At 42.5% G+C, this 14,087-nt stretch overlaps 1 protein-coding gene across 1 annotated transcript in view; it reads right to left on the reverse strand.

The window, feature by feature from the left end:
* Positions 1-1,056: 1,056 nt before the first annotated feature.
* LOC143982601 (phosphoglycerate kinase) overlaps positions 1,057-14,087 on the reverse strand; it is a 32,643-nt gene continuing 19,612 nt past the window's right edge. Inside the window, exons 7-11 of the mRNA XM_077481518.1 lie at positions 9,927-10,041; positions 9,508-9,687; positions 7,718-7,895; positions 4,421-4,519; positions 1,057-1,512 (exon numbers count right to left, since the gene is read on the reverse strand). Of these exons, the coding sequence (XP_077337644.1) occupies positions 1,472-1,512; positions 4,421-4,519; positions 7,718-7,895; positions 9,508-9,687; positions 9,927-10,041 (613 nt within the window). The 3' untranslated portion in view covers positions 1,057-1,471. The remainder of the gene's footprint in view (positions 1,513-4,420; positions 4,520-7,717; positions 7,896-9,507; positions 9,688-9,926; positions 10,042-14,087) is intronic.

Consider the following 14,087-nt stretch of genomic DNA (forward strand, 5'->3'; position numbering starts at 1 on the left):
TCCAGCATTACAATGACCCAAAACATACCAACGCAACAAAGGAGTGGCTCAAGAAGCACATGAAGGTCATGGAGTGGCCTAGCCAGTCTCCAGACCTTAAGTTGCCAAGCGACAGCCAAGAAACCTTAAGGATTTAGAGAAGATCTGTAAAGAGTGGACCAAAAGCCCTCCTGAGATGTGTGCAAACCTGGTAACCAAATACAAGAAACCACTTACCTCTGAACAAAATACGACTTGGTACCTGAAGGAAAAACCTTTGTAGGCAAGCACAGAGATCAAATACTTATTTTACTCACTGAACTGCAACTCAATTTCTGAAGCCTTGTACACACGGTCGGAGAATCCGTCGGAATGTGTCCTATCGGACCGTGTCGTCGGATAATCCGACTGTGTGTGGTATGCATCGGACCGATTCTGTACAAATCTCCGTCTGACCCAATTTTCCAACATGTTGGAAATATTTCCCGACCAACTGGGCCGGTCGGACCTAATCCGATCATGTGTAGAGCATTTTGATCGGACCAAGTGCCACGCATGCCCAGATCAAATTCCTACATCAAAGCTATTGGCTACTAGCCTGAATGTAGTCCCATCGTAACGAAATTACGTCATCGCGTTCTGAAAGATCGGATTTTTCGCCAACTTTGTCCGGCCGTGTGTATGCAACAGTTTCGGACAAAATCCAACGGGCAGAATCCGACGGATTTGGTTGTGGAAATCTCCGACCGTGTGTACAGGGGCTAACATTTGTATCATTGGCTTTTCAGGATTTCTGGTTGATGCTCTGTCTCATTTAAAATATACCTATAATTGGGAAAAAATAAATAAAAAATTTGGACCCTTCATTTCAAGTGGGCAAACTTAAACAATCTGCAGGGAATCAAATAATTTCCCCCCACTGTATAGGAAGAGCATTGTTGACCCACAATACATGCCCATGACATTTTACATGGGAAAAGCACTGGCCATTCCAACTGATGCATCAATTTACCGTAATAGGTGATCACAACCACACATCAATCAATGAAATTAAAAAACAGACAGACTTTTGTAAGATTTTTTTATAATTTGTATTTTATTTTAGCAGATATATATTTCTGGGGTGCCCATGTAGTTTTCCTGTAAACATTTACCATTTGGTGAGGACCTAACACAGATTCACAGACATAGCTACAGGGCAATATATACATCTAAGAGCAAAAACACAAAGCCTACAACATACTCTGTCCAGACAAGCTACCAGCTGGGCAATGGGAAATGAGCGTGCTTATTAACCGTTGTTATTACTCATCAATACGGTGCAGGAGCTGCTGAGTAGTTAACCTGACCAACACTGTAAATCCTTTAGAGAACTGCGAGTTTAAGCCGAAAGTAAAGTGCTTGTGGTTGTATCAGGTTCTGGATTCATTCCCCAGGATTGTGACCCAAAACATTCCCTCTCATGATCAATCGCTTTATCCAGTGAACGAAATTAGACGCTGCTCAGAGCATCAACACCAGGAAGGACTTTACCTGTAACGAGTTGAAAAAACATTGATAAAGAATATTGTGCGTTCCAACAAATGTGCATACCAACTGCACTATTTGATATACAAAAGGGATCCAAGAGAACTCAGACTGTTAGATCAACACAACAGGAGGTGATATTTTAGACATGGGCAAACACAACCATTTAGTCTGAACATAGTAGACCTGTACAAGTAGCTGAAAAGTTAAAACTGTTCCAAGTCTGAAGACGTTTTCAAACCAACTCCTGGTATTTATGTAAAAGTGATCTGGGTAATTTACAGTACTCATGGGTGCCTCTTCCCCTTAGACGGGGGGGGGGAGGAGGAATGCTGGGTACACCAGAATGAGAATAATTTTAGGTCATTCATTTAGACCCCCTTTCACACCACCCTTTGCGTCGGCGGTAAAAAATGCCGCTATTTTTTAGCGGCGTTTTACCGCCGGATTTGTGGCGCATTTCGGCCGCTAGCAGGGTGCTTTTACCCCCGCTAGCGGCCGCGAAAGGGTTAAAACCGCCGGCAATATGCCTCAATAGCGGCGTTTTGCCAGCGGCATTACAGCGCTGCCCCATTGATTTCAATAGGGAGCAGCGGTGGAGGAGCAGTAAACACACCGCTCCTTCACCGCTCCAAAGAAGCTGCAGGGAGGACTTTTTTCTGACGTCCTGCCAGCGCACCGCTGTAGTGTGAAAGCCCTCGGGGCTTTTACACTACACACAAAATAGTGCAGCTTCTTTAGGGCGGATTGCAGGCACTATTTCTAATGCTATAGCGCCTGCAAAATGCCCTGGTGTGAAAGGGTTGTTAAAGCCTCACCCTTTGAGATTTGAAAAAAAAAATAAAAACACAAACACAATGCAGTTTTAAGCCATTTTGCTGGCGCAAGCAGCTTTGCGGCCTAACACATCTGGTATCCATTTACAAAATTGTACAAAGCAATTGGAGATTAAATTGGTCTTTATATACAATTTTAGTGGTTTTTGTCTATAAAAAAAAAAAGAAAAAAAAAAAAATGTAGATTTGATAAAATATTGTGCGACAAAAAAACTGCCAGCTTTTTGTTCCACAGGGCCTTTCAGAGATTCTGTGGGTTTAAAAGTAAAGAAATGCCAATTTCAACATGTGAAACCATACGCCTTTAATGCTTAAAGAACTACTTAACCCAAGCATAAAAATGCAACATATTGCAGCTTACAGTCCTGGGATATGGTGGCTACATACGTTTTTCTCTCAAGTTGAAAGTCCCCCCCCCCATTAAAATAGTTTTATTACCTTGGTGACTAGCTGTCCTTTGTGCCCAAGAGTTTCTTCCACTTCTCTACTTATCTACCCAGCCCTTTAGCTTTTCCTTTCTCACTTGAATTAAAGCAGCAGCTTGTTTTATATACTATGTGCGGCTGATTGAAAGCTGTACCGTTATCCAGTGTTTGTTATGCATAACATATGATATGCATATCTGTTGTATCATGTACTTGTGCCATCTTCGGTCCACTATAAAAAAAGTAACCTTTTAGTAGAGAATACCAACTTAATGGCTTGTCATGCCAAAGCCAGAGACTCAAGTACAAACAACAACTCCAAAGTATTCAGTGTCGGAGCACCAACTTCATTCTTATTCGGTTCTGTTTATTCCAAATTATTAAAGCCATTGTCAGCCAGGGGAATCTAGATTTTTCAGATCAGCAATGGCAGCTCTGCATTAAAGTGTACGTTACTCCAACATTTCATATTCCTGATAGCCTTATGTATTAGTTGACCTGTACGAATAGCTTGGAGCACTGCTCCAAGTACTGGGTATATCCGCTCTGGTGATCCACTTGTTAAATGGGTGCTGGCGTCTAATATGCTTATTTGAAAAGCATGGTATCTGTACCATGTACAGACGCCGCACTCCCCAACAGCCCTGAATGTGTTAGTAGTAAGAAGCAGCCTCAGCCTTGGCGCCTAGTGCAAGGTGAAGGTAGGACTTTAAAAGCTTATCTGAACCCAAACACAAAAATTGAATAAATTGCAGTTTAATAGTCCTTGGTGGTGTGCAAGTGCTGTATTCGTTTCAGGCTTCCCACCCTTAAAGTGGTTGTATACTCGATTTTTTAACTTTTACCTACAGGAAAGCCTATAAAAAGGCTTACCTGTAGGTAAAAAAAAAAATCTCCTAAACCTTTACGGTTTAGGAGATATTCCCTCTGTATGCGCCGCTGACTGCAGCGGCACATGCGCACAAGGGGATTCTCGGCCTGAAAATCCGGCAGTGGCCGGCATGAAATCTCCCGCGCGCATGTGCGGAAGTGACTATATCGCGGCTCCGGCCACTCACAGCGCCGGGGGCCGTGATACCCAGAAGAAACGCCGAGGGAGCATGTCAGCTCCCTCGGCGTGGATCGGGCCAGATGTCGGGGCCTCGTTCTAAGGTAAGTATTTCATAATGAGCTAGTATGCGGTGCATACTAGCTCATTATGCCTTTTGCTTTGCAGGTTTATAAAAAAAAAAAAAAAAAAAAAAAAAAAAAAAAAAAAAATGTGCGGGTTTACTACCACTTTAATTTTCACCTGCTGATCCAGTATACATCATCTCCTGCCCTAGGGCGACAAGGCTCATTCACCTTACTGTATTCATGGATTAACAGTTGTCAGCCCAGGCTGAATTGGGCTACAACAATCAATATAATCTTCATTATATAGGGGGCAATAGTTTTATAGTTCTCAGAGGATTGCAAAGAAGAATGCTTGTTAGCAGTGTTTGAGATTTAAGTTCACTATACTAAAAGCTACAACAATGTAATATTTACTAATGAAAAAGAATATATTAATGCAGCCACCACATCCAAGCAGTGGTATGCTGAAATACATTACTTTTCTGAAATTAGATAAAATGTCAAGCAAATTATCATTCAGTAGCTTTTGGCCATTACCTTCAAGCAGTTCCAGGCTAGCGCCTCCTCCAGTACTGACATGGCTGACTTTGTCTTCAGTGTCCCATTTTGCACAGCAGGTTGCAGTATCTCCACCACCTGTGGACAGATTTGATCAGATAATGATGGATGATAACATTTGCAAAATGTCCCATGGTGAATTTCTAACCCAGGGTGCGGTGTACGTTCCTCTATGGGCTACATAGGATTTCCTTTGTTCTCTCATTTTAGTCTACCAAATATCACATTGATAACTTGCTTTGCTTCACCCCAAACTTTCAAGAGTTTGGTTATATGACCGTTTTCTCCATTAGGCTATGGATTACCTAATGTGCCTAACTTGCCTTCACTTTTCTGGAAAGCCACCCTACCCCCTTTGATCAGTTACAGAAGCCCCCATTGGCAACAACCATGAAGTTTTAGTTTTCCCCAAGCTAAATAGATGGTGAATCTCTCATTGGCAATCAATGCTTTTTTTACTCTAACCAAATCTAAAAAGGAAAAAAAAAAAACTAATACATGACAGTTTATGCAGCAAAACTTGTGCAATTTACAGTACAAGTAGAATCCTAGTCCTGGCTGGTTCGCATTTATGCACTGCAGTTTAGTGTGAAAGGGAAAGTATACTGCTGGTCCATTGACAACTATGCATGCACGTTAGTAAGCATGCTGCAATAGAAGTGAATCCAACCTGAAGGATCTCTACCTTCAGTTCACACTGCTGTGACTTGCGACACAGAAATGTTGCCCGACAAGTCAAACTACATTCATTTTAATGGGTACAGTCTTAAAATCGCTGTAAGTCTCATCAATGCAGCTTTGGCTGCAACATGATCTGACTTGAGGATTTTTCTACTTTTAACCCTACACTCCACTCCCAGGCCATTGTTGGCTGTGTACAATCCCTGCAGCTCAACAATCTCCTCCCATAGCACATTGACCCCCTAGCAAGCCGTGTCCACAGTGCAAGAAAAATAGCTTCCAGGAGACTGAGGGATGTCCTTGATAAAGAACTGATCTGGCCTGTACACAAGTGTCCAGCAATATATCATACGATACAATACAAGGGACCCTACTTTAAAGGCCAAGTCAAAGTTGCAAAACGTCAAGTCTCAATGCAAGCCTTAGTCTTTAATCCTGGGACATCCAACAGCAGTTAACCACTTAAGGGCCGAGCCTATTTCTGGCACTCATTACATGTTAAAATCTTTTTTGCTAGAAAATTACTTTGAACCCCCCAAACATTTTATATAAAATATCATACAATATACAGCAATGTCTTATATTAAAATTATAAGTAAGTCGGTTAGTGAGAGTGTCGCAATACAAGCAATTTTTTAAATACTGACCTAGTTTGCGAGCGTTGTCTCGCAAAATGACAGGATTCAAACCTCTGCAGTGTACAGTACTACATTTGGCTGGGGAGCCTTTGAAAATGTATTTGCAATAACTCCATCAGTATCACCAGCAAAAGCAGCTTCATTATTATCCCATTAAATAGGAGAATTGTGCTCTGCATTTTGAAATTTCATAATTTGCCACGTCACGAATGGTAATTATCCATTGTGAACCCTAGTTTACAAGATCAATCACTTCTGGCTCATCCTTGCTTCCGAGCATGTGTGCATTTGTACTTGTGTATATGTATATATTACACACACACACACACACACACACACACACACACACACACACGGCTGCAAAAGAATATTTAAAAAACAGTTGCCTGCACCACAGTAGATCTTCAGTCCTTCAGGGACCAGGCCAAGCTGGCACCACCACAGCCCTGGGGACCTGTTGCAGGACCTTGCAGGCAACCAACAATGCAACGCTATGTGAGGTGAGAACTCGAGGGATCAAATGCCTGCATTCAGTGTAAGCATTAAAAGAAGTAGGGGTTTATTTTTTTATTTCAGTTTCATACTTACCTAGGTGGATGCAGCATTGGTACGATGCTGCATCTGTCCCCCGGCGCCTCTGCACTGAAAAAGAGTGATTGAACACCGCCGATTGCTTGGTTTTCAGAGCTCCGTGAGCAGAGAGCTGTAGACTGTCAGTCACAGCTCTCTGCTGATATCCCTCCACGGTCATTGGCTGGACTTCTCGCCTTTAAGCATTACAGCATAGTCTTGTCTTTAGTCAGGGTCTAGGTATGGCCCCCAGTCATACCAATCCAGAAGGCTGCAGAGGCTAAACAGCAGCCTTCTTGATTGAAGGCTTGATAGAAAAAAACATCCATCACCTAAAAATGGAGGCTAACCATGACTGGAAGGAAGGGGGTAACAGGCATGTTTCTGCAGCTCACCCTTTTGCCAGTACCCAGGCACCTGAAGGTAGCTGCATATAATCCATGGTTAAAGGGCTCATTTACACATCAATGGACAGCTGCTGCACAGTAAAATGCAGTGGTTTAGCGTTCCACAGCTGTCCGTTCTGGCTGCCGTGAGGTGTGGTGCACACTTCAGCCCATCACACAGCTCACTTTTTGGTCCAAACTTTTTTTGAAGTAGATAAAAGTAACACTTGATTCATATAACTGTACAGCAGTCCGTTGTGCTGCTGTACAGCGCCATGCGATCCTGGCTAGTGCGTTGCAATAATATGTAGCGCTGCATTTTATCACAGCTAGTCTCTGCGGTGCATTGCAGTGTGAATAGGACACATAAAATAATGTTTTTCTGTAGGTCCTAGCAGTAACCAATGTTCTTCCAGTGTGGTAAAATGCCGATCACAGCAAAAAAAACCAACACACACACACACACACACACTTGTGTCCTGTACAATAAATTATTTTTTTTGTTTCCGCTACATTTATTTTAACACCTTAAAAGCGGTCCTCCACCCTGAAGTGGAAGTTCCGCTCATCTGATCCCTCCCCCCCTCCGGTGCCACAATCGGCACCTTTCAGGGGGGAGGGGGGTGCAGTTACCTGGATAATCCAGGTATCTGCACCCACTTCCGGGACAAGACCCCCGCAGATGCCCCCCGTTGTGTTCTGGGAAACACACAGTTCCCAGGACACAGCGGGGACCAGCAGAGACGAGCAGTGCTACTCGCGCATGCGCAGTAGGGAACCGTGCAGTGAAGCCGCAATGCTTCACTTCCCGATTCCCTGACAGAGGATGGCGGCGGGGGCAGCAGCGAGACGAGCGATCGCTCATCTGCCGCCGACATCACTGGACCCTGGGACAGGCAAGTGTCAATTTATTTTAAAAAAAGTCAGCAGCTGCAATATTTGTAGCTGCTGGCTTTAAACAAATGATGTAAAGATAAAATATAGAAACAGTCAGCTCTTACCGATGATGGTGATGGTTCCTTTGCCTGTGACTTCCACCACTTTGTCCATTACTGCTTTAGTTCCTTTAGCAAACTTGTCCCACTCAAACACCCCAACTGGACCATTCCAAACGATCTGCTTGGCTCTTCCCACAGCTTCCACAAACAGCTTCATGCTTTCTGGCCCACAGTCAAGACCCTACATAAGGAAATAGTATAAAGTTTAAATATGAGAGAGTCTATTCTGCCATTGATCACTTTTCTGTATCATTCAGAGATCATCCCATCTAGTCTGGAGGAAGTAAAGGGTATATAGCTCAAGATAACCACATTTTTTATAGGAGAAAGGAAAGAAGGAATCAGTCTAAAAATTCCTACCCTTAACTGCTCGTATTTATGCAACTTGTGTTTTCTGTAAAACAATTCCGAGCTATGTAGAACCAGGCAACTGAAACTCAGGAAATTTACAGCAAAAACAAACAAAAAAACAAACAAAAAAACAAACAAAAAAAAAAAACCCCACACAGCTATTATGGAGGTCAATTACAAAACAAATCCACTTTGCACTGCAAATGTACTTGGAAGTGCAGTCGCTCTAAATCTAAGGGGTAGATCTGAAATGAGTGGAAGCTCTTTTAATTTTATCATCCAATCATGTGCAAGCTAAAATGCAGTTTATTTTCCTTGCATGTCCTCCTCGGATCTACAGAGACTTTACTTCCAAGTGCACTTTCAGTGCAAAGTGGATTTTCCTTTAGTAAATAACCCCCTTATATCTCTGACATAAAGCCACACTTTGAATATTTTATAAAATATTTATTTTTAAAATGAAAGCTGCTGAAATTGCTAAATACTTGGGGGTGTCCTAAAGACTTGGGGAGGAATTCTAAATTACTACAACTATTATGCAGCCGCAGTCATTTTCCTCACCGTTCTTGGTGGGTTTTTTTTTTTTTTTTTTAATTAAAGAATATGAACTGGGGCTGGATTGAGATGCAGTGGCCACAAACAACCCCCCCCCCCCTTTACAGATTTTGAGGGAGGACGTTCGTCCTCAGAGCCAAAGCGATGAATCATATCGCTTTGGCTCTGAGGATGAGGGTTCACCCTCAAAAAGGCACAAGCCACCCCGCAATACTGCCTAGTCCTCCGGTTCCAGTTGCAGACTTTAGAGATGCTGCTTGTCATTGCGTCAAGCCTGTATACCACATTTTGATGTCAGTATAATCATTGCTGTATATCTTTATTAAAATAATTTTTGGTAATGCACAAGGTCGGTGCACCCACTTTACTTTCTTATACTTTTTAATGCACCTCCGGATCAGACAGGCTAGATCTGGTCCTGATGTTAACCCTATGAACCCCAAAAGATTATACAGGACTTATACAATTAAAGTTGAGGAAAAAGGTGCTCTAATACTGTACCATTTTCTAACTAGCATATTGAGGTTCTCTAAGTCACGACTTCTCTCGTTTTTTTGGATAGGTTCTATAGTGATTTGATGCATCTAAAATGGGCCGAAGGACTGCATTACAAATACCACAGTGCAAGTGTCATAAATACCGTAAATAGTCCAATAGTGAAAGCAAAAGTAGCCATGCTTGTACAGAAACCACCACCAAGGTACAGATGCACATATTAAATAGAGACAAACCTTAGAGTTGGCAAATAGGGTAACTTTGCTTCCACTATTGATGGCAATCATTGTGTTCCCCTTTCAGTGGCAGCTAGTGTTTTTTTTTTGGGGCTTTTGGAGGGGGGCAAACAATACACCCATAGCCGCCCTCCCCCCCTTTATACTGGTACTCACCATCCATCCAGCTGGGATTCCACCAGCAACTGTGGCCTGCCCAGTACTGGCATTCTCATCAAACTTGTCAGCGGTTGTGAAGTCAACAGGCAGAGTAATCTTTACATTGTTTTTCTCAGCCTTAGCCATCAGGTCCTTTACGATCTTGGCTCCTTCATCATCATACAAGGAAGTACCAATCTATCAAAAAAATATTATTAATAATAGATAGATATCCATCTAGCCACAGCCAAAAGTAACAGGTACAGTTTTTGCTAGATGTTCTCAGCATGATGCCCAACATTCAACCCATTTAGCCCAGACCATTCTGGGCCTGGCCCTAGCTGGCACACCAGTTGGGGAATTTGAGTGGCGATTCTAAAATCCCTGCAAATGTATAGGACCGACCACACACACTTAAACAGAACGTCAGCACATACCTCCATGTTGTTCAGCACTTTCAAAAAGGTGAATGCCATTCCTCCACCAATGATCATTTCATTCACTTGGTCCAACATGTTATTGATCAGCTGGATCTTGTCCTTGACCTTGGCCCTGGAAATAACAGATCAGCTTAGTATGCCCACAGAGGACGCAGCTTCTTTGTCACTACAGATTTACATAAACAATGCATCTACTGTCTCATCACTGACCGCTGTAGGGAGCATTACTCAAGACACATGCCTGTCATTCATGTCCATGGGATAATGCCCATCATTCAAATTCAGTCACAGGCATTTCAAAAATGGAGGCAGAGGTTTGAAAAATTAAACAGGTCAGTAATGAATCCAAGTTCTAGAATAAGCAAGAGGATATTGTATCTTTTTTTTTTTGCACGTTTTTATACCAAAGTAAGGTCATCCATCATTTAAAGCAGTCTAGATGCACCCCTAACATTACAAGAGATGGCCAAGGCAGTATTGGTATCTCCCAATGGGAAGGCAACAGGTATTGACAATTTACCATCAGAAATATATAGCAATGTACTACCCGAGTGCATGACGATGCTCAACCAGGTGTTTACATAGTTTGAGCCTCTAGTAATACCCAACCTAGATAAAGACCACACATTACCCATTACTGGCCGATATCATTGCTGAACTCTGACGTCAAGATCCTGGCTGGGGTCTTGGCTGCCAGACTAGGCAGCGTTACACAAAAGATAATTCACCTGGACCAGTCACACTTTATCCCTGGAAGATCTACAGCAAAGAATTTGAGAAGGCTTTTTTTAATCTGTAAATACCATCAGATAAAGTGGGGGAATTGGGGGTACTGTCCAACAAGGCTGTCAAGGCATTTGACAGCGTCGAATGGATATTTGTGGGAGATTCTGGATATCTATGGATTTGTGCGATGGCTTCTGTATTCTGCCCGATGGGCAGGTTTACAAATGAATGGCTTTATCGCAGAATTTTTTTTTTTTTTTACTTTGTCTAGAGGTACTAGACAGGGGTGCCCACTTTCTCCATTCTCCAAACCACTAGCAATAGCCATCAGATAGTCAAATACTATTAAGAGGGGCTTAGACAAGGAGAAAAGGAGGACAGGCTTTGCCTATACGCAGATGTTGAGTTATTGTTTTTGGGAGATATGGATCAATCTTTGACCTCCATTATGACATTGATAGAAATCTTTGGCTCGGTCTCAGGCTTTGCCATAAACTGGGATAAGTCCATGCTACTCCCAATAGATGAACCCTCCCTAATCTTACCGCAGCATGCCTATCAGATAAAAGGTAGTGACCACTTTTAAAAACTTTTGGGCGAATCCCAAAATAGAGGAACAAGTAAATTGTGTCCCAACAAGTCAATTTAATAAAATGGGAGGGATGATTGTGGACTGCCTGTCAGTTTTCATCCGATCCAGACGGATGGAAAATAGGACATCCTTGCTTCTGGATTTTGCAGAGAGGATCGGATGTCAGTGGACATATCCCCACCGACCTGTCGCTCCATAACGATGCATGAAGCGACCGTTCATATCCACCTGAAAAAAACAAAAAAAAAAAAAATAAATTTGACAGGCAGATCTGAATGGTCCGCATGTGGGAAAGGGTCCCAACGCCAAATTGTACTTAGCTCAAATGCAACAAGTTGCAGGATGGAGATTGAACAGGATATTCCCAGTGTATCCATCTAGGATTTTGATTAGATCTTTTAGCTACAATTTAATAGACTTAAAAATGACTCAAATAGAATCTGGGTCCTCCGTATACGCTAGTGCTCATTCACAAAGTTTGGCAGGAAGTGAGGCATAAATATGCAATATGAGAACATAACATACACATCAATATGGGCAAATACAAACTATCCAGAATTATGTAAATTAGAGGGGGTTTGAGTCTTGGCATGCAATGGGAATCCATTATAAATCGCACAGTTAAATAGAATACCTTTAGAAGATTTCATCATCTCCAGATGTACCCACTACCCTCTCATGCTTTTTTCCCCCCCAGTATTACAGTTCGACACGCTGTACAGTCTCAGTTTAAAGATAAAAACAAAATAAGATACAGGATATGCCAAGTCACAGGCTAGAAAGGGCCTTATTTCTTTTATATATAAAGCCGCTTCATTGGACAATACCAGAGGAAAGCTGCCTTACCAAGTAGAAGGGGATGGCAAAAAGATCTATGTGCACTGTCAGATGAAATATGGGAGGCTAGATTAGAACAAATACGCATGGTGCCTGTATCACAGCTATTACAGTTTTAGAAATTGGCACCACGAAAGTGTGCATTTCTATGTATATGAAATTTAATGTATGTAAACATGCATCTATGTATTAAATATTTTATTTCCACCATTCTATTCATTTTTTTTACCATGAGTTTCATTTAAAGTCCCACCTCTTTCTGTTGCTTCTATGCTGTATTATTATTAATAATATTTATAGGCACATGACCATGGCTTCATTCAAAGTCCCAAATTGCCCAATCCCCCACCCCCTTTTTTTATGATCAGGTTACCTTAAAGTGGTTCTAAAGGCAGAAGTGCGCATGAAGGTTAAAACCACCACACACACACACACACACACACACACACACACACACACACACACACACACACACACACACACACACACACACTTCTGGATGCAGTTCCCCCCCTTATACTTACCCGAGACCCATCTCCAATCAGCGATATGCATGAGAGCAGCAGCTCTCCCGGGTCTATCTCCCCATTGGCTCCTTGTGCCATCAATCACAACCACTGAACCAAAGAGAATGGGTTGGGGGCGAGACACACTTGGTGTGTGAACGGAGGCCCTGCTCCTCTTTCCTACTGGCCCGGTGACAGGTAGAGAAGGGAGGATGAGGACGATGTCATGGGCCACAGCCCAGACTCCTGGAAGTGGGAACAGAATACCTGTCAAACGCATGTATCCTGTCCCCCCTGCCCCCGAAAGGTGCCAATTGTGGCACCGGAGGGGGAGAGGAGACAAATGAGTGGAAGTTCCGCTTTAAGGAATAGCTTGGAGAAATTAGTTTAAATCTCTGCCACATGATGACCCTGAGAAGAAGATCCCAGCAGTGCCCAAGCAAGACTGGGTAAATCTTACCATCTGTACACTATGAGAAATCTGCCACCCTGAGAACATGAAGTAAACAAAATGTTCCTCCTTGAGCAAAGCATGGGAGACCAAGCGTTGGTAAGTTTGTGTGTCTAGGGTTCATCGTTGTTCAAGGTCAAGCGCACAGAAACAGTTCAAACTTATCAGAACATTAACATTCCATACATAAAAACACACACCGTCTTTTATGATCTAAAAAGTTGTTTTTTCTAGCTGAACTCTCCCAGCTTATTCAGCATTATACAGTTCAGCTGGAGTACACGGCATGAAAGTGAGGCAAGAGGTCAAACTCCAGAGCCAGTCGCAGAGATGCAATCACTGGCTTAACACAATAGAGGCTGACACCGCATTATCATCAACGATCACCCACAGCTAATCTTGTCTGCAGAAGTGAAGACCGTGTTATTTGAGGGAATGACAGGAAGCATTACACTATCACTAGCCATCATACTAAAGAAGGTTTTTTAAAAAAAAAAAAAAAAAAAAGGGTATAATATATATAATTTTTTTAAGCACTATTAAATCCAAAAGTCAAAATTCTATTGCAGCTAACCAATTTAGATGTGATGTCAGGATTACGGTTTTCTTCTATTTGCACCTGGTGATCCAGCCAGCAAGTCTGTTTTTCAACAGATCAAGCTTTCTTGCAATATGAGCTTTAGTACAGCCAACACTACCCTCCCCCCAGACTAACAACACTGCCCCCTGAGCTCAGTCATCCAGAGTTGTGTCTCTCCAAGAGGTGCGTTACTGGTCAGATCACCAGGTGGAAACTGAAGGGGGAAGAGGAGAGAAAAAAAAAAAAAAAAAAAACAAACAACACACATACACACACACACACTGCAATATATTACATTTTTTGGTTCTGTGTTTAAAGCTGACCTTTCATAACAGGTTACACCCATATTCGGGGTGTAACAGGTAATGAATGCACCAGCCCCTGCAGCTCACTGATCCCTGCTGTGCTAGCGAGCAGGGGTGCTTCTCCACCCACCAGCTGGCAAACACACCACACAAGGCAAGGG

Source organism: Lithobates pipiens, unplaced genomic scaffold (assembly GCF_037356315.1).
Source record: "Lithobates pipiens isolate NorthernLeopardFrog02 unplaced genomic scaffold, aLitPip1_a1.2 Scaffold_1, whole genome shotgun sequence".
In the NCBI taxonomy this organism is placed as follows: Eukaryota; Metazoa; Chordata; class Amphibia; order Anura; family Ranidae; genus Lithobates; species Lithobates pipiens.